The following is a 22,278-nucleotide window of genomic DNA, read 5'->3' as shown; positions in this document are numbered from 1 at the left end:
GAATTAATTCTAATCGTTGCTCAAATCCTTTCCAATTTTAATTAAGAAAACGTTATTAAACATGTGAAAATAATTTCAAGCTAAAGGTAAATGGGAGGAAGAGGGAAATATCCGCGTTTGGTTTTTATGATGAGAAGATGACGTTAGCAAGTTACTGATGGTTAGATTGTTAAGTATTAAGAATCTACCTTAGATTTGTCTACCTAAGCGTAAATGCTTTTCTGAAAGAGTTTCTAAAAAGCTCTCACGTATATACTACGTTGCACAAAAAGAAAACTATAAAAACATCACGTAGCCTTTCAATCTTTGGAGTTGTGTTTCATGGATTTAGCCAAAAAATAATTCATGGATCTCTAAGGACACAAAATTTATATTCAATTAAATCAGTACTACACTAAAAGTAAATCTACCATCAGCAAATGTTAAACTAACTTAGACATGTTAAACAAGCAAGCATTCAGGTTTAACAAGGTTTAGTTAGGTTTAACAAGCAAGGCAATCGTAAAATGTTTACTTCTTAAACCAAGTTTGTTGATAATTTGTACCACGAAAATTTTGCGTAAAATTCGCGATATTTGATGCCATTGCTACTGTCCTACAACTCATTATAAGAGATTTTCATGCGTGACTGGATGACAGCAAATAGCGTCGTAATTGACATCGCTTCTCTAGTATAATTTTAAGGTATGAATACGTCTCAGTAAACTTCCTGACTACCGCTACCTCAGATAATGTTTTCGAGAAGTTGGAGCATTTATTTGTAACCCTCAAGACTAAGATATTCGTAACTACTGGAGATTCAGGAATAAATCTATTTTGCTCCAGATTCTTCTGATTTAGTTTCAAATTCCTGCTCTACCTGCTCTAATACCTCGAAAATTATTATGAGGGCTCTACGTGAATAGATTAGTCCAAGTTATTGTTTAAGAGTTAAAAAATGACGATTTTTGCAAGTATTACGATCCACATACCGCTAGTTTAAAGAAGTGCACCCAAACTGGAAGTGATTGAGAAAAGAGACCAACCATTATCTGAACCATATCTTCTGTGATAACAGCTGGATTTTTTAGCTGTTATCAGAATAAATTATTAAACAGAGATATCAGAATATAATTATCTGTACCCAGAAGGGTACAGATAATTATATTCTGATATCTCTGTTTAATAATTTAGAATTTGCGTGCACAAGTGTATTTGTTAATATATGATTAATTTATTATTTATAGATAATACTTCTGCATTAATTTGGGGTTTAGCAGTAGGACTGTCTGGGTTATGTGTTATCCTTATTGTTATCGCAATACTTATGATCAGGAAAAAAGGTGGATTAAAGTCTCCCATGATGTAAGTATGAAACATTTATAAGCAAACTCCTATTTAATAGTAAAGATGTTTTGTTAAAATGAATTGTACATTAACATTAACCACTCTTGAATCTCGAACCAGATTTAGCTAAGAAGTAAGAGGTATATAATGCTAATTTTGATATGAAATTTTCCGGATATTAGAAAACTATCTTTTCAATCTTTATACAATTTCCGTTAATAAAGAATCATTAATAAAACTTTTTTCTTGAAATATTAATTATTTAGTCAATTAATGTATGGATATGACATTAAAAACGTGATTTTAAATTCTGAACCATTTCCTTCAGAATCCGCGTTTAGAAAAGATTTGATTTGTCTAAAAATAGTATTTACTGAGAAACATTAATTTTCATTATTAAACGGATTTATATAACACTTTACATTCATCATAATATGCAAGTTGTCCTTAAATTTGTATGTATTCCTTCCATCGAGCGTATAAAAATGGTATATACACTGCTTTCTAAAATTTAAGGAACAGCAAGTTTTTTAAAATTCACCATTACAAAAGTGTTAGTAACATTAAAATTCACAGTTTATATACATGGTAGTAACGAAATTTAGAATATATTTGCAAAAACTTTATTTATAGAAATTCACTCTACCACTTTATTTTATAGAAATGAATCAATATAGCGTAAAATTCGTATCAATATAACGTATAAGTATAGCGTATAAATCAATATAGCGTATAAGTTTTGTTCACGAGTGTTGATCTTCAGTTGTTACTTGCAGTTTCGGTGACAATATTCAGGAGAGTCTATCAATTTCCAGGAGAAATCATCTGCCCGTTTCAATTGAGGTGACGGGTAATTGGCGAGCGAAATCATTTAAGGATGCAAATGGGAATATCATAACCTAGTGCTGTTAGGCGTCTCAATGTCTCTCGTAGCGTGGTCCACCGACTATGGAATCGGTTTGAATCCAAGGACTCTGCGTCTATAATATATGTTCCAGGCAGACCAAGAGTTGCAACACATGCGGGAGACCGCTATGTAGCTCTTTCCTCGGAAGGAGGAGCAACATTATTGTGAAACAGCACATGGCAGATCATTTAGTAGCAAAAGGAACAAGAATCTCGGCTACTACAGTGAGCAGATGCCTGCGCAATACAGGACTGTATGTAAGACGACCAAGTGTTTGTGTCCCCTTGTCCGTTCATGTTGGGTAAGAGACCTCTTCTCCTGGACCGGTCAACAATGGGCGTCTGTTTTATTCACAGATCAGTCCAGGATCACACTGGAGAGGGATTCAGGTTGTCAGCTGATCCGGAGGGAACAACGCTCCAGTTACAACCAATCCCAGATTGTGGAAAGACACAGTTGCAGAGGTGGTCGAATAATAGTGTGGGCTACTATCTCTCTCGGTAGTCACACTGGCCTGCATGTGTTCCAAGAAGGAGCTTTGACCTGTGTGAGGTGAGATATCGAGACGAGATCCTTGATCAGTATGTCCGCCCATATGCAGCTGCTATTTGTCCATGTAATTGGTCTATTTTCTAACCGATCCATGTAATTGGTTCACTTCATGTAACTTTTCCGAGACAATGTCTGTAATTAACATATCTATCAGTGAAAATGCGTAAAACAATTAAAGCATCGCCGATGAGAATGTGGCGAATGCTAGAAACTATATGAGAGTACGGAAGGAAATTTTAAAGGAGACGTATGGGTATGACGTATGCATGTTTTAAAGGAGACGTATGGGAAAACAAAGTGGACAAAGTGTCCAAAACTTTATAATTCCTATCCCTTGCCAATGTAATTCCAGCTCTCAAACAGTATGTGATAGGGAGAAAAAAATTCCCCGAATCCATGAATTCATTGAGAACAAAGTAACAAGCGACAATATTCTTCCTCCGTATTCGGTTCCACTGTTCCAAAATTCTGCAGCTGCTCGATTTTTGCGAGAAGGTACTAGCTTTAGAATGAAAATGCTATCCGCTTTGAAAAATTCATTGCATTTCCTGGAGTATAACATGGTTTTCTGAAATTTGACATGGGGAGGAGACTTTTTTTTCCTTAAAAGTCTCAACTTCCGTCAAAGGGTTTGTTTCCCAGGGAAAGAAAGGTATCAGTTCAGAAGTTAGAATTGATTTTAAATGTCATTTTATTGCTCAAATAAAAAGATGAAAGAAAGTTTCTGCTGAAATTGTGGTTCATTTACATGAGAGAAGGACTAGAGCGTTCTATAGGGCACTCCGACTAGAATTACGGTTTATCTGAGTTAAGAAATACTGAAACCGGTTACTGCCGCAGTTTAAGCTCTGTTATGGACATTTCTCGACACACTTTTTCCGACGTTAAATATTACTTTGATTTCTAATCTACTTTTCTATAACCAATTTTTATTAAGATGATATGATAAATTACTATTATCCACATTTATGTATATGTGTTCGGGTTGCATCATGTGCTTTGTTTGCTCAAGAAATACAGCAGAAAAAGTTTACTTAACCAGAGATTATTCGAAATTGTATGCAATAATTTTTAGCTTATTTTATACAATAATTTTTTAGTCTTCAGTAATAATTTTGCACTTTAGGTTTTTTTATGTTGTTTTAGTTGTTGTTTACTTTAATCAAATCAAAACGTAGGGCAACAATATTTGATATAGATAAATTGTTTTTTAAATGATTTCAGCAATGAAGCTATGATTTTAAATTTATAACAAACACATTATATTATTTCATTTACTGATAAACTGAAGAAGAATTTTAATTTATCTTGCAGTGTTGATATTGAATATTCTGCTCTTCTAAAAGTGAGAGAATTTTGAAATTGCAAGAATTATGAGTGAGCGAATTTTGAAATTACTAAACGTTCCGTACTATTATTAATGCCCCGTCATGAAAGAATGTTACAGGCTTAAGAATAGGAAATTAAAAGGAGTAAAATTCTAATTTTAGAGCTAAATTTTACAAGAAAAGTAAACATTTGTTAATGTTCATTTTATTTCCTTTAGTTCAAAGACCGAACGAGTTCCTAAACCGACCTCTCTGCCAGAAATAAGGAGACTTGATCCTCCAGTACCACTTCAAGTCTTGTCTGTAGAATCAGAACCCGAGTATGTATGTCTAATTTGAATTATTTTATACGTAGATAACATTTTAGCTTCTTAATCTACAATGGTATACAATTAAATAATTGCCATTCAAACAGTTTTCAATATTTTTTTAGTTTTATTAGAAAAATTAACAAATCGCTGAAACTTTTTCATATTTTTCTTAAAATTTTTAAAAAAGTGAACAGTAAAAAAATTAATACTAATTACCTCCTTTGGTCTAAAATTAATCAATAGTTTTATATAGTATTTGTGCATTATACTAATAAATACTAATTAATGATATTATACTAATAAATACAAATTAATGATCTCTAGATAAAATGGGCTAATTAAAAACGTCGCATTAAATACGAAAAATTTTCAAAAAACATTTTCTGCTTTCACCATGAACTTAGAACAGAATGTTAAGACATAAAGTATCCATTTTGATGAAATTCCTGTAAAATTATATCATCATCTGAAATTCAAAGGGAAGTAAATAGGAGCCTATTCTGTTCATTTATTCTTTCTACGTAACTGAAAATAGCATTATACATATTTAAAAAAATATGATGTGTGCACCACATGACTTCCTTGTACGAAATATTAAATTACACTCATTTTTTCTTGCATTTCATTTAAACTTATCGGATTGAATTAAATCTACTTCGTCGATATCGCATAAACCATAACAGAATAAATGCACTGTTTAAAATTCACTATATTTGTTTACCACAGCGACACTCTGGCGACAGCGTTACATTTCGTCCATATTATAAATCAGAATGCAGATAAATTGATATCATTTGAAGAATTCTCTAATCGTTGCCACATGTTCTATTTAAATACTATAATAAATCTAAAACGATGTATAAAAGAAATTAAGCAAAGAACAACGACAGCAAAAAAAGAAGCAGTTCTTCACAGACGATTCAGTATTTCTCATTCAATTAATTAGTTCTCACTTTCCCACAAGGCAAAAATATATAAAAACTCAAAATATCTATATAAAAAATTGCGAAGTAAATTCTGAAACACTTATTTTGTAGATAAACGTAGAGATTTTATCTAAATATTTGATTTTAGCTATTCACAGTAATGGTTGACGTTTACTACCTATTCATGTTTTCACAGAAGGCACTTTTGCATTATTCTCAGTCACTTCCAAATACCGCATCAATTGCCATAACTCTTCTGTCCATGCACTGTTTGTTACTGATCATAACAGTTAGCTAGAGGAAAATTCACAAGCAGAATTTTTATAGCATTCTTTAAACGTGCCCAATGAAAACTTGAAGCTACAATTACTCAGTTTAACACTTCTGTCATTTTCAAAGTTGCTTTCTTGATAAGTTACACATACTGTTCGTACACTTTCTAGACGAATTTCATTGTATTTACAGAAATATTTTACCTAACGTTTTTGTGTTTTAAATGTTTTATTTGATAACTCTTATTTTTCATTATCTTTCTACACTATAATATCCAAGACAATAAAGCCTTTTGCTGTATCTGAAGAGGTATTTTATCCCATCCCTCGTCAACAGCTTTGAAATCGAAGGAGGCTTGTAGGTCGACATATCCACTTTTTAGAGTAAAATTCTATGGGTGATACCTCAGAAGATATATGAGTGAAGAGTAAAGCTTTGATACACGTTTCTTGTTGCATTTTTTCCAGGATGGATTATTTCGAAATGTCGCTGTTTGCTTTGTCTTGGTTCATTTTAACTGATTGATGGCACTGTGTGTAAACAGAAGGTATTTCATATTTGAAAACTGGGTATAAAATATGTTCTCGATAATATGTGGAGCTGATCTTATTGTTTTCTGCATTCTCTTTATTTTTAATTTACTGTTATATGAAAAACCAGATACAATCATAAATCCCTCTGAAAACCTTTTTTAGATTCTTTGAACCATATTTTAAGACTTTTCTCCCCTTTGATGATAATAAATGAACCTATTTTTAGTGCAATCATCCAAGTTTCTTCCACTGTGATAACATTTTTCCATTTTTGTCCGGATAAATATTTCTTATAAAGAATTCTGCAGCGCCTTCTGCGTTTGACGACATGTCGCGCAGAGACGATGCACATTATGTTTTTTAACCCTTTTAAGATTCAATTCAGCATTAAGTCCCTTATTTACAGGTAGCTCTGAACATTTTAACGATTTTGCAACTGTCCTTTTATAAGGTATTTCTCCCGCCTTCCTAGCGTCCCTTCGTACTGTAGCGGTTCTGCACGCAGGGCCGGTATTTCAGAGGTCCGTGGTTCGATTCCCCGCGAAGGCGTTGTTAATTTTTCATCTCTCCGGCTTTTCCAATTAACCTAATATCTCTACAGTGGCGCCCGAACTAAAAGGGTGTTGGATGAGGTTTCTCCACATCCAGAATTTGGCGATTGGGTCCCCTGAAAACTCTTGTCGCCCTTTAAAAAGGGGAGTATATAAGGTATTTCTCCCACTTTCCTAGCATGCCTTTGTGGTGTAGTGGTTCTGCACGCTGGGCCGGTATCCAGAGGTCCGTGGTTCGATTCCCGGCGAAGTCGATTGCTTATTTTTCATCTTGCCTGCTTCCAAGAGTACCTAATGTCTCTACAGTGGCGCCCGAACTAAAGAGTTGTGGATGATGACTTTCCACACCCAGGATTTGGCGATTGGGTCCCCTAAATAACCCCAGTCGCCGTTTAAAAGGGGAGTATGTAAGGTATTTCTCCCGCCTTCCAAGCGTGCCTTCGTGGTGTAGTGGTCATCACGCTAAGCCGGTATTTCAGAGGTTCGTGGTTCGATTCACGGCGAATTGCTAATTTTTCGATCTCTCCGGCTTCCAAAAATACCTAATGTCTCGACACTTTGATTTGGCGGATTTTGTTTAATATTAATGATCTTAGTTTTGCAACATTCGATACATTCCATTTTTTTCTGTGGGTATGTATTTGGAAGAATTTTTCCAGCTAAAGACATTTATTCCTTTCTTGTTGGCAATATTACTTATCGAAGCTTTAGATATCGAAAAGCTTTGGCTTTCACGGCGGTTTTAATTAACTAGATACGAATAATATTCTTCGAAAAAGAACAAACATAGCCTTCCATCCACTGCTCCAAATCTTTAAAAGCGCCATTTTGCATGAAAACGAAACTGTCAAGCAACAGACTTGCAAAAATACAATTGCAGTTAAAAATGTAATTTTCAAGCAAACAATTTGTTTTAATAGCAACGAAGAATCATCTATAAAATGGGCGAACGGTCGTTATGTTTGTAAGTTTCCATAAGACTGAGAAAACTGCTAAGATAACATATCGAAGAACAAAAAAATCTAATTTGGTAAATAATCACACCATAGACATTCAATTAAAAATAATGCCGTAAAAGGATTAAAAACTACACATATATATATAAATTTAATTTCAGAATTTCATTATTATCTCCTAGGAAGAGTATTTCAATATATTTAACTTAAATAAAGGAAATTAATTTAATATGCAATTAAACTAATTTAGATGTGTGAGAAATGCATATCAAATTTTGTTAAATATAAACCACTAAAAATGTTATTAACTTTTACCTGAACATATGACAAATGTATTATAAAATCATCCAAATGAATCAAATGTTTAAAATGTTCCTGTGAGATAATAATTAAATTCAAAATTAAATATATATCTGTAATTTTGGTAGCAATAGCACAATAGTTCTTAATTTAAAGTTCTTAAACCATTGGTTTTTATGTATATATATATATATATATATATACTGTTGCGTGCGTACATGTTCGTAATGAATTGAATGCACAATTCCGATGAAAAGTGAATAAAATTTATTCTTATCACAAGAATAAATACAAAATGCTTGAATTTCTTCAGAGAAAATCGTACAATATTGCAATATCTCTCAGTAGTTATATTTTAAACTACTAAAACGTTTTACAGAATACAATTCAAAACAGAGAAAGCTAATCCGATTTCACCGCGAATTCGTTACAATCAATAACAGCAATAAGTAAACAACTGAATTGTGATGTTTTGATCCCGCTTTTATAAGCTTTTTAATTGTGCACGAGAATATTCTCGTATTTTCTGGATAGCAAGAGTACAATTACGAGATATCGATTTAATAAAAATGTTAAATGCGTGTGCTCCTGTATTTTAAGTTTTTCGGCGTAGCTTTGTCTTGAAATAAGTCTCGTGCTGCATTTTACGAGAATATAAAATAATTTAATTACAAATTCTTCTAAAAAAAGCTAAATAAATGCAAAAACCATAACAATATACTTAAATTTAAAATTTTGAATATAATTTAGTGAATAATTTTAACGAAGTGCCAAAGCAGCATTAATAATTAATTTTTTAAACTAGGAAAAAAATAAATTATCTACCGCCTAAGACCAGGTTATAAATAAAAGAGTAATAGGAAGCAATAGAAATCAATGTTGAATAATCTTTTTGGCCTGCGATTAAATTTAAACGTTAGATGTTGAATTAATAAATGATGCTGTGAGCTCCATGATTTGTATTTGTTAAACGCTATTCAATAGCCGTTGTGTTCCTTTTTAGACAGAGTTTTGTTTTTGTAGTTTGGCAACAGTAAGAAAGCTTAGAATAATGTTTTGGTTTCCTTAAGTGTGTAAGCAAATAAATTTTGGCTTTCTTAAACAAGAAAAGCCCACCAGCGGCCGAGCGGTAAAATCGCTGAACACTGGTAGTTCGGTCCGAGGTTCGAATCCCGCGAACGGGCTGGCTGCATGGGCGTTTTCGTGGTTTTCCCCATGTGTAACGTGTATACGAGCCAGTTTCCCTTAGAAAGTCCTCCACGAAAGGCATCCCTCCCCTTAGGCAGATAGCCCTAGTGTGCTTTGCCGTATTCTCAATACACACACACACACACATACCTTAAGCAAGAAAATGCAATTGTTTATTGAAAATATTTCTTTTCAAGTGTTATAGAATGGAGTCATATTTAATTTAAAGGCGAGAACGACTGAATGAAATAATATTCAGATAGATTCAACGCAACAAATGACAACAAAAATTGCTGTTATTTTAGGCCATTTCTCTGAGGAGCTTCGATCTTAGACCCTAATTTTGGCTATTTATTCAATCTAATTAATTCGTAGTTTCCGATATATAAGCACCGATATTCTGTAAAAAGCATATGGATTTTGTTAAATTTTTTGTTAAGGTATATTTCCAGGCAATGATATTTATATTAACTCAGGTGTTTCGAATATTTAGTGATTTAAACTTAAAGTAAAGCAGTCGAGACATTTTAGTATTTTTGCTTTGTTCGATTTGGTACTACTTTGGTAGACGGTTACACGGATTTTTGGCGATTTATATTGGCGCAATTGTTGGCGCGATTTTTACAGTCGTCAGTCATCTTGAAAAATGCTGTTTTTACGTATTTTACGCATTTTACGCATAATAAAGTATTCGAAACTTAAAAAAAAATAAAATAAGAAAAGGTCTTCTAACTATCTTCATCTGTGATCCACATCTCTCGCACTACATTGAAGAAGCAATTAGCGAGGTTTTCTCCAAAAATTTAAAATAAATTTCCTCTGACGCTATTAACAATTTATAAATAAATCTTTGATTAGGAAAGCCAGGTTGGCCAAAATAAGGTCTCAAAGGGCAATTTTTTTATTCCGATACCAATAATTCTTGGTAATTAATTACCAATAACAACATTCATCTTCGAAACGGACACATCCATTCGCTTTGAAATCTGAGGAATTTGAAGAGATGAATAATAAAATTTTAAAATGGCGCGGTAATGCACAAATATTCAGTAACCAATCAGGGAGCTGATTACATCACGCATGGAATTAAAATTATTTAAATAATCACTGATAATAAAATCATATTTAAAAAAAATGCAAAATTAAATTGTATTTTAATATTTAACACCCATAAATAATGTTTAAAACATTAGATTAAATTTATAGATATTAAAACCAATTACTTTTAAAATAATGTGACGTCATTCATTACATCATTCACAACATAAAATTCAATAAATTATCATAAACAATAAAATTTTTATTTCAAATAAAAATGCAAAATTAAATTAATTTTTATTATTTTGAAGTCATAAATAATATTTAAAACACGGAATTTATGCATAATAAAATGACAACGAAGTATCGGTTACCATAAACAACTTGTCTAGCAATGGGTTTACCATAAGTCGTATTGCTCGTCAAAAAAAATCGTCAAATCCTTGCAACCGTCTACCAAAGTAGCACCATCGATTTGAAAGTTGCATGAATATATCGCTTCTGATAAATTTCTGCGAAAATAACTGTAACTCCACTACGAGCAGTCAATACAACATGAGCATTCAAAATTATTTTTCCATTTTCAGAACTCCGACTGTAGCTAATTTCGAGAGTCATGTGAACACTTTAATGAGGAATGGGCGCTTAGGCTTCGCCCGAGAGTTTGAAGTGAGTTATTAAACATTTAGCCTTATAAATTTTACTTGCTTTCACAATAGAACAATTCCTATTTTCATGAATATTATTTTAATATTTGATACCAACCGAAAATGTTTCGAACTTTCTACTAGAATAATCTTTAGTTGATTTCCTGGGACAGATTACCGTGAGGTATTTAAAAGAAGTTTCGGTACTTTACCGTTTGGCCGGCGCAAATCTCGCCAAGCAGACTTTATTGGCGACAACATACAGTATACACATAAAAAATATTTAAAAAAATGTTAGTTCTAAGAATTCTTTTTTTGAAGGCATAAACATTTTAATATCGCTTAAAATTTTATAAAAAGCCAATAAATAAAGACAATAAATTTGTAAAAAGACATTAATTTAAGAATTTACTATGCTTTCATGGTTCAACATCCTGATTCGCCGGTTCATATCACGTGACCCCAAGCGATCTCATGTCACGTAAACTACTTTACAAAAATCTAATGCTCTCAGTAATTATCTACATTAATTTCAAGTTAAATCTTAGTTTGGAATACAAGTTTAAATGCAAGAAATTTTTCAATTCGTACGAATAGCTTACTCAGGAATTATGTAAAATTGCAGTGCTTTACTTCGCTAATGCATTCTTATTAGAATTGATGAATTTAACCCTTGACTTTACCTTTTCTATATTTTCGGCTTCGGGTAAGCGCTGTGATTGCATCCTAATTGACTTAATTACCGAAAATGGCCTTAGACATGAAACTGAACTATCTGATAAAAATTCTGTGCAATTATATGCCAGTATTGAAAGAAACAATCAATCTGATAAGAAAAAGCTGCGACTTGTTTTGAAAATGAGGCGTAAAAGGTTACCAGCGAGAATATTCCGTTTGGCATCGGTTGTACCATTATTGGCGACTTTATCGTTTGCGCCGGCAAAACGGAAAAGTACCGAAATTTCTCATAAATATAACTTCTCTTCTTTATTCTTTCAGAGTTTCAATTACCTATTTAATTTCATCTCATCGTAAAATGAAGTTCGTTTTAACATGCTAGGCCATTATTAAAGCTAAAATGTATCTAAGATTAATGTTTTATACATTTTTGATCAAATCAGTAGTTTGTTTCTGGATGATGGAGAGTTTTATTCGGTAGTTATTTATTTTCATCTTATGACGTCACCAGCTGATCAAATCCGAACAATAAAATTCCTCATCACAGCTGTATTCTAGAGAAAACTAACCTTGAAATGACTATTTATTTTTGAAACCATAATTAAGTAACAGCATCCAACTTCCCTGACAGTATTATTCCCCAATGTAATCGTCTCCATAGAAGATCAAAGTCGTTTGAACGGTAGTAGTTATATAACGAAGATTTCACTACATTTAATCTCTATATATATCTATATATATAAATGAATGTTTGTGTTTTTGCTATTTTGTCTTTTAAATAAATCTAAAGTTTAATTCCGATCTTTACAAAACTTGTCACACTCGACCTTCAAAACAAGACGCATAAGACACTTCAAAACAAGACACTGTCTACATAAGATTTCTCAAAAACCAGCCCATGGGGTTCGTACTTTTTATATACGTATATTATATGCTAATTTAACGAACTTTTGCTTAAAACTTCAGTGTTTTAAAAGATTTGTGTTACCACTCTGCAAAGCGTAAGATATATACACGTTACAAATTTAATCAAGTAACTCGGCGACATGGAATAAACTACATGTTCCAATTAATATAATTGGGTTTTGCCACTTGGGAAACTCTAGTTATATTAATTTGTCTCTAACTTAATAAACAAACTCGGCTTTTTAACAGAAATGTTCTGCCACTGAGCAAATTAAAATATTTTAAAATGTGTTACCGTCCAGCAAAGTGTATAATATTTATCTTTTTCAGGCATTAACATGCGTGTCATTTTCAATGACACGCATTGTTAATGCCTGAAACATTTTCTGTGCTTAAGCTTAAAAGTGAATTTGTAATAGCCGTCATTAAGCATTGCTTGCGCTACGAAATCAATTATGCCACCAAACGAAAACCAATTGTTCGATCACGCACGAAAGAAAAAGAGAAGCTTCAGAAACAAACGAGCAACGGGCAACAAGATTGGGAAACATTCAAGTACGCCCTGCTCAAGCTCATTCATCTGAAACAGACGAGCAACGGGAAGTAAGACTGGAAAACTTTCGAGTACGCACTGCTCAAGAAGGCTGTTCGACGAATACTGCATGCTAATTTAAATCTTGATGCATTCTATTATGATGCTGATTATGTTTACAGTCTTCATTCAAGTATGGTCGTTAGAAGGATGGATAAAGTATGCATATATTGCAGAGACGTCAAATTTAAGAATAAAACACCAGGAATGTGCTGCACGGGTGAAAAAGTGCAATTGACCGCACCAGAGGGAAAAACAAAAAATATTGTGTATCCAAAAGCATTTCAACGTACATTAAAGCAAACACTTTCTTTCCTTTAAGTAGCCTTGCAACGTGTAACGGGTAACAGCATGTATCCCAAAGATTCCGACAAATATGTCAGTCAAATTTTAACATTTGCAGCTTCCGGTACAACTCGCACTTGCAGGGACCATCAACAAAGTACAGTGACAATCGCTACAAGTTTGTGGACTAAATTAAGAAAATCCATGCTTTTCACATGGGCAGCTGTATGTGGCCTGCTCACGCGTCGGAAAACCTTCCGATTTATTCGTGTACAAACGTGAGGATTATTTCATATGGAGAAACAAAAAATTCTGTGTATCCAAAAACACTTCAATAAAGAGAACAAAACACAAACTCTTTCTTTTAAGAAACATGCAACGCATGCCGGGTAACAGCTAATTTGCCAAATAAAAATTAATTTATATTTTAGAAAATTTTTTTGGGGATTATATTAGGTAAAATTAGCACGAAAGCTAGTTTTTTCTTGTGAACTAATATTCAGTTTTCGCATATAATAATTTAGAGATAATAAATTGTGAATAAGTCTGAAAAGAAATTATCTTGTGAAATCTGTTGCATTCGAGGACGAAAATTATTCCTTCCTTTCTTCCTTTTTATTCTGACGAGTAAAAACGGTTGTGAATTTATTATCAAGCTACTCTTCACCACCAATTCCATACAATATCACCATTTCGTAGATTCAAATAAGTGTGGATTTCCAACAGTTTTTTAAAAAAATATCTCTAAAGCTAAAATGAAAGTAATACAGTACTATATAAAATATATCACTACTATATCAGATATTTTAAATGTAGTTGATAATACAGATTAAATATTATATCGACCGCCCAGATTGTATGGGGATAGGCGAGCCTACTGCTGTACCGAATGTCCTGGGTTCCAAGTCTGGAGAAAGCATGGATGTTTGTAAATGTATAGTGCCTTTCGGCATGGGGACAGCCTAAATATATGGCAAGCAGGAAGTCATCTCGGGAAATTGTTGGTAGGAGAAGCGGGTTGGGAAATCCTCAGACCCGTCCCCTCAGGACGCTCTACATCAAAATTGGGGACGGAACTGAGGGAAGTCGTAGTGTGACCTGTATGGTGCTTAAGGATCTTGACAACGACCGGCGCAATCTTGCGTTCCTTGCCAGACGAATTTCGTGGCCTTGTTCTGATGTTGCTGTCAGTGAGACAAGCCACAACACAACAACACACAAATACATATAAGGAAGAACCGTAAAAATATATTTGCATATAAAACTTTAAATTAAATGGGATGCATTTAAATTTTAATGTGTACACTAAATCTCTGATTACCGGGACAATGGCCCCTAAAATATTTCTCAAATCTTTACTTAAAAAATACAAAAGAATTGTTGGTGTTTTGGAAGACACTTGCTAAGGCTTAGAATGAAGTAAAAAACTGAATGCTAGTTAATGGTTAGTGAAAACGTAATTCCTGAAAATATAATAAATGAAATACGTAAATGGAAATGAAGAAGGATAGGAACAATGAAGGCTGTGGAATTTATTAGACCAAGCCATTATTGTAACGATGAATCAAAATGAACCATAAGAACGTCGTAAAGAGAAGGAAAAGAGAAAAACAGAGTAGATAGTCATGATGAGACAATGGAGTATGTAGACTCTTGGTTCTCCCCTTGGTATGTAGACCCATGGCCCAGGAACCCTGAAAGATACTTTTCGAGCAGAAATCTGTCAATAGTGAAACATAAAAGCAGGGTTGTCCAAACTTTTTGAAATAAAGAGCGCAGTGAAGGGGGGGGTTGGAAATGCTCTCAAAAATTACTCTTACTAGAAGAGAGGAAGGGAAAGGAATCGCGTTTTGGAGCAGTGTGTGCATGGGGTCACCCGTCTTCAAAGTGTTAATTTTATAAAAGATTAAATATCTGTATTGATTGATGCAAACATATTTATTAAAAAATTACAATATTTAAAAACAATCTCAAAATTAATGAGGTACATAAACTTGGTAATTTCTCCAAACTTCCCCAGTATTTGGAAGAATCAACTGTAAAGCAATTCTCATCTTCTTTTCTAAATTTCCAAGCCTCTCGCATTCCTTTGTTTTAATATTAACCGTCACTTAAAATCGCAAAAATATAACGTAGGAAACAATAACAATGTGTTCAGTGAAGTTTTTTACCCCTCTACACTGGAACCAGGTATTCATCCTTAACAGAAACTTTTTTTCAGGAACATTTTCAATTAACTTTAATTTTAATTCACTCTTTGAAGAAAGCGACGTGAGTTTTTTCAATGCGTTCAGAGTAAATTGAAGAAGTCGTAGTTTGTATATTGCCCAGAAAGAAACATTTCGCTTCCTTTTCTCTGACATGTCTCATCCACAGCAAAAGTTTTTTTTTTCTTGGCACAAAATTCGTCTGTCGATTAAAGACGTTCATCGTTAATTACTTACACATTCATATTGACAATATTAAAGTAAGCAAATCTTTCAGCCAAATACTCCAAGTCATTAATCCAGTTATCCTTTTTAGATATTTACCAAGTGTTTGAAATTTAAAACGCAAGTCAGATACCTCACTTCTGTATGAAGAATTAAACATTCGTAGCCAGCTTCCATAGATGATGGAAGTTCTCTGAACATTCGTCTTTTCATAATGATAATCTTTCATAATTCATCTTTTCTAATTTTAGTAAAATTAACCGTGGAAACTACCTGATCCAATACTTCGTTCAGTTTTTAGGCATTGTCTTCGAAATAAGTGCTTCTCGATGCAAAAAGCAGCAATGATAAATATTATATTTGGACGGTTTTCGCTAAAATGAAAAATTCTTTGATTCATCCCATCGTGGATACTTCTTGGTCAGTACAAATACCGACATATTGATCCCAAAATAATTTTAGTGTTCCAATACGACATTATCTCATCAAGTGTGAATCCCACTTGATTAGTCCATCACTCCAGAAGCTCTATACAATATAAAAAATTAATTTACTGCATTCTCTTCCCAAATTCGGCAAAAATCCAATCGAGACTGGCTATGGTGTGAGGTCAGTGGTAGGCAGCTTAATGCACGTCGGCAGAACATACCAGCCAAAGTCGGGCAGTCGTCTCCGAATTTTCCCTTCATACCACTGGATGCTTGGAAGGTGGTAAATGGCGTCGAATCGATGCTAACGACATTGTTGGTGCGGATGTAGCCACTCTTGTGATTGCGGGATCCTCGCGCTCATTTGTGTTTCTGGGACGCCTTGACACTCAGGGACGGTAGACTATCCCTCTGCAATCCATTGTCGCCAACACCGAGTAATTACCATATCACTCCAACCAAGGTGGCAGCCGATACGCCTGTTTCACCAACCTGCTTCTCTGAAACCTACTATACACCCCTTCTCAAAGTCCGGCAACTGTTCGTACTGCCCGGCGGTTGCATCTCAGAGTCATCTCTAGTCGCAATGCCATCGATCCAGGTCGACAGATTCATTTGAATAGCCCTACGGCACGAGCAATCGTGCTTTAAACTCACTCGCGCATCTGATATGAGCGTAGCTTGCTTAGCCTTGTCTCAATGGCGTCTAAATTTTAATAATCTCTTACCAGACTACATTTCTGTCGAGTTTCGTGATTGTGGCTCGAATTCTTCTGCGTGCATATACTTTTTTGGTGGACAGAATGTATATGTATATACATTCTTTCCACCCAAAAAGTATATTTAAATATATATATAATAAAAATATATAAAAAAAGTATATATATAATACACATTTTTAAATTCAAAATTGAAATTGCGATATAACATTCGTTTAGAAAATAATGTTGAATTTTTAAGAGAAAATGAAAATTTGCTTTTAACATTCCTCAAATAAAATTTCGTGCCTTGAATTATATTTTTATTCTAATGATTTATTACGCATTATTTAATAACTGCAGTATACGAGTTTTAATTTGTATTAATATTAGTATTATTTTTTACAGAAACTGAATAAGAATAATCCTCAACTACCTTGCACAGCTGCTAAAATGAATGAAAATCTGACAAAGAATCGATGGGTAAAAATCTTGCCTTGTACGTGTCATAATAAACCAATTTATTTATTTAATATGTTCCCTTAAAAGCTTTAGAGCTTTTAAGGATCTAATTGCATCCTATCCGCTAAAACCTAAGGTCTTAATTATGCTTCTGTGTGTAACTGCAGAATATTTGTAATATTTTTAATTAATATTGTCATTACGTTAGTTACGATTTACAGATTTTGAGAGCTTTCTGCATGTGAAAAGAGCATGTATTCAGTTATAAAAAACCTCTCAAAATTTATATTTCTTAAAAAAAATATTGGTGGGATTTTTTCTCCTTAATTTAGTTGCTTATTTCGCAGTAGTCTAAAACACCTATTCAAATTCAGTTCAAGCACATTTTAAGATTAAAATAACAGTGAGTATAAAGTCTTTCCATGACTGCAGACCTTCTGCTCGAAATAACTATGAAATATAGAAATGCGAAATTTTTTCATTATGTAGTCCTATTATGAAACATTATTTGGGGCCCAAAAGGATATTAGCACGAATAGCTGTAACTGTCGAAACGGGATTTGGCGGCGTGTTACTTTAAATGTCTGAATCACTTTTTAAATTGTTGCCACGAAACATTATTCCTTATTCCTTATTCAAAATTTCCAAGGATATACTAGAATTTATATTTTTTAGCGTTTTGAAATTTGGCATATTTGTTATAAGCAAAAATAACTCAAATGTACTTTACGCACTTCTTAAAAATATTTGAAAGATTGAACGATGCACTTTTTTTCCGTTCGTGTATAATGAAAGGGAAAGGAAAATAAGTTACAATAACTTAAGAATTCCGTCACTTGCTCTTCGCGCAAACTGAAAAAAGTACGTCAAGATAAATTATTAAATTTCTTTCTAAGTTTGTCACGAGATTTCACAAAATTTAATATTTGAGCATAATTTATGTCGTAGAATCGAATTATGGAAAATCGTCTGCGTCCCATTTCAGAAAAGTACGGTTTTGTGCCAAAATACCTATGTTAGAACAATGCCATATATAAATCTAACATATATCCTAAGTCACACTTTCAAACACATGAAAAATGCTAGTTAAATTTCGGTTAATCGGCCCAGTAGAACAGGATATAGAACTGTCTCATTTCTTTTGTGCAAGGTGTATATCTATGAAAAGCTGCAATTTAATAAGAATGTAAAAAACTTTCTCTGCAGAGAACGTTTTTGAAACAAACTTGGCACGTGAGATTGTTCTATATATTTTTAAGTACTTAAATTTTTGTTTTGCAACAGTGTTAATTTAGTTCTTTAACACAGTAATATATCAAAAAGTTGAAGAGGTAATTGATTATTCTTCACATAAGTTGGTTTTTCAAAACGCCAAGATTTCGAATTTTTTATTAGATTTCTTACATAAATCTGTTATCAAATAAATGACCATTAAGAATATATACTTGAGCTGCTAATTTTTTATTTAACCCTTTGAAAGCCAAAACGCCCAAGACAGCTTTTCATTCAAATGACCACAACCCCCGAAATGTTCGAAATTGCAGTGTGGTTTTCTTCCCTGCCCCTAAGGTATGCAGCAGCAGGTGCAATTTCCCCAAATGCATTCTATCAGTTTATTGCAGACAGCTTGGCCTAAAATGGAAGCTTCTTTGTTAGGATGTAGGAAGAGGATGTCATTTGAAATCTTCGGTGTGATTATCTTGTTTTCTTTCACTATGTCATTTGTATCAAAAATTAAGAACACATGAGTTGTTTTCAGGAAAATTACTTACATATGCATATCTGGCACCAAAAACATTATTCGTGTAATAAAGTATACAACCCATTGTAATATTATTTTTAAAAAGGAATATAATCATAAAAATCATGTCAATTGTTGATTCAGTCCTATCATTAACTTCACAAAAGTTCACGTACGAAGATCTGTAAGGATTATGTTAATTTTATTAACAGTTAAATTTTGAGTTAAAGTTCCTTTTCTATCGATTCTTAACTTCAACTTACCACTCCCGGCCAGAACGTAGTTTTAGAATCACGTCTGAATACATAATGAGGAAGAGCGGTATTTAACCGCGAAGTTCTTCGGTCTTAATGAGAGAGATATCACGTATTCTGGCTGCACGCGTCAGCCTTTTTTAAGCTACTCTCGTAAGCTATTATTACGCTCGGCCGTACTTTAGGCCCTTGATAGCTTCGCAGTCTATTAACGTTAAGGTGCCAACTCTGTGAGAATCTTGATAGCTTCGGCTATATCTCTTTAGTTAAGATTAGTTTAGTATTATTCTTAGTCTCTTAAGTTCAAGCCGAGGTGTCGGCTTTATTGTACACTCCAAGACGGAGTTTTGTTAAACTTTAGTTGGACTAATAAAGGGTTAGCTTACCCTTCCATCATGTTTATTCCTGTGATACGAACTCAAGCGATTATTCGCTTATCAGTTCTTAAGATTCTTCCCTTCCAACAGTAACTTAGAATTTACAAAGTGAGGAACTCTATAGATCTTTTGGTCGAATGGCATTGTGAAACAAGTGCCTTATTGCATACATATGTATTAAATGAATGTTATATTATAATCCTGCCCATTATTTTCAAAGTTTGGTTAAAAATGTAACTTTCTCTCTGTACCTAGAATTAAATATTGTTTTTTCCTTTTAGTTGATCATTCCAGAGTGAAACTCTTATCTTTAGGAGATGAAACAAGATCAGATTTTATCAATGCTAGTTATATACCAGTAAGTACATTTCTTATTCATCTATTAGTGAATTATCTTTCTAATTTGTAAGAGATCTCGAGAGCCACTCAACGTTCACAAATTTGAGAGTCAGAATTCTTGAACCTAGCTCACTGGAGGCATATAAGCATTCTGTACCGCGCCACGCGCATAGGGAAAAATTCTTACATATGATTGCACATATTTTCAGATGACATCATTTTCTCTTGGCGTAATGACGTTTAGACGGGGTTCTTATGGTTTTGTTTTCATTGAATGACTCGCATGAGTGACACGGATATGTGAAAATTATCGTTTGTTTTCTTTGAAACGAAATAATTTAGCTTAATTTAGCTACAGCGTTCTACAGATGGCTTCCAGTTTCATGCAATAATAAAATCATAAAATCTTAATTAAAAAAAAAGACGATGTTAATATCAAAAGCAATCTTACGTGCCTATATTATATAAATAGCTTAAAACCAAACCAAGAAGATTTCGATCCAACTGTAAAAGCGTTGTGTGCTGGTAAGTATATTATTATTATTGCACTTTTGTTGCATTCTATTTCTTTCACATTGCAGAAAATATTTTCCTTTGTAAATATTTTGTTATTTCCATGTCATTCTAATATATTTGTTATTTTAAATGAAAAGAGGGCATTCAGTACTGTCGCTGAATTTAATACAAGCGTATAAGAAAAGAAACTCCCTTTTTCTCTGACAAACACTATTTTTATGCAAAGGTATAAAAGATGTTACACATTAAAAAATGGGCAATATTCATACAGCAATATTACTCAATTTAAAATACATATCAGTGTTCCAAATGTATATTAGTCTAACTTCAAAAATAAATTTTACTTTTTCAGACTGATTATAAATATTGTGATTTTATTGTGTACTTGTGTAATGTTAGCTCCCAACGTCGTTTTTGCTATTTCCAAAAACTGACTTGTCTCATGCTTTCGTAGGTTGCATCAACATAGAATGGATATATAATGAACATGAAATAATTAATTAATAATCACAACACCTTTAATATGAAGGGTTTGAAATTAAGAATTCTTTTATTAAACATCTCTGCACTTAATATTAATACGCATTTACGGAGTTAGCACAAGGAGAAATAATACTTTTTCGTTCTAAAAAAAATCACTACATTTTTAATATTAAATTCACCAAACTGCAGGGTTGCAAAAAGTGCAATCTCATAAGAACAAAAATGCAACGCACGTAATAATCTTTTGGGTACTGTTATCAAAATGTAAACAAAAGGTATGGAGGTGTACCCTCGAGCCCAAGCAAAGTCAACAAGTTAAAAAGCGTAGAGGAAATGATGTCATCGAAAGCCATATCCAATCACGAGCAGGGATTTTTCTCTATGAGCGTGGCGCGGTACAGAATGCTTATATGCTCACGGGAGCTAATGGGAGCTAGTGACAGAGAATTCGACTCGCATATAACAGACTTGGGAATCGAGTCCCAAGGTCATTATCATCTTCAAGGGCGTGCGAGATGTCGGTATGGCATCTTACATGCCGTTGAAGATAATAATGGCTTCTATATGGCTTTGCGAATGTACTTCACAGATTTAAAAAGAAATGCTTTGTTTAATATAATTTAGAACAAATGATGAAGTAAACGAAATACTATTCTTATCCACTTAACGAACATTTTTCGCCAGAATGACCGTAAAAATCTTCTTTAAGAATAATAACAATTATTAATGAATATTATAGAATAAGTGAAGAATATTATAGAAGAATAATAACGATTATTCTTCTATATTATTCTTCTATAATATTCTTCACCAGCGGCTGAGCGGTAAAATCGCTGATCACTGGTAGTTCCGACCTGGATTCGATTCCAGGCGAACGGGCTGTCTGCATGGGCGTTTTCGTTTTTTCGTATGTGTAGCGTGTATTTCAGCTTGTTTCTCTTAGAAATTCCTCCACAAGACCATCCCTTCCCTTAACCAGATATGCTTTGCCATAATCTGCTAAACCAAACCAAACAATTCTTCTATATTCCCATAACAATATATACCAGTTAGAGAAATATAGTAATTAAGATTGAAATAAATATCCATAATCTCTCATATAAGCAATACCTATTTTTTTTTTTTTTTTTTTTTTTTACATTATGTGCCACTCTTTTCATTGAAGTGTTTTAAGTGTTTGGTGTTGGTATATCTTAGCTTATTATTGCATAGTATTTTGGTTTCCGATGTTAAGGCAAAGTTGTTGTTTTT

General features: G+C 33.2%; 1 protein-coding gene across 3 annotated transcripts in view; it reads left to right on the top strand.

Annotated features, from left to right (window-relative positions):
- LOC118191485 (receptor-type tyrosine-protein phosphatase F-like) overlaps positions 1 to 22,278 on the top strand; it is a 103,324-nt gene that overhangs the window by 50,480 nt on the left and 30,566 nt on the right. For all 3 annotated transcript variants that reach the window (XR_015040579.1, XM_085814559.1, XM_035362289.2), the window contains exons 10-14: positions 1,227 to 1,344; positions 4,332 to 4,433; positions 10,777 to 10,858; positions 17,264 to 17,354; positions 19,971 to 20,047. Coding sequence is in view for 2 of the 3 variants with exons in the window: in XM_085814559.1 (XP_085670685.1) it covers positions 1,227 to 1,344; positions 4,332 to 4,433; positions 10,777 to 10,858; positions 17,264 to 17,354; positions 19,971 to 20,047 (470 nt within the window). In the remaining variant the exon portion in view is untranslated. The remainder of the gene's footprint in view (positions 1 to 1,226; positions 1,345 to 4,331; positions 4,434 to 10,776; positions 10,859 to 17,263; positions 17,355 to 19,970; positions 20,048 to 22,278) is intronic.

Source organism: Stegodyphus dumicola, chromosome 4, assembly GCF_044657685.1.
Source record: "Stegodyphus dumicola isolate Sdum_Otavi_A_Nest chromosome 4, ASM4465768v1".
Taxonomy (NCBI): domain Eukaryota; kingdom Metazoa; phylum Arthropoda; class Arachnida; order Araneae; family Eresidae; genus Stegodyphus; species Stegodyphus dumicola.
The sequence above is the reverse complement of the archived record's forward strand: the minus strand, read 5'-3'. Positions and strand labels throughout refer to the sequence as shown.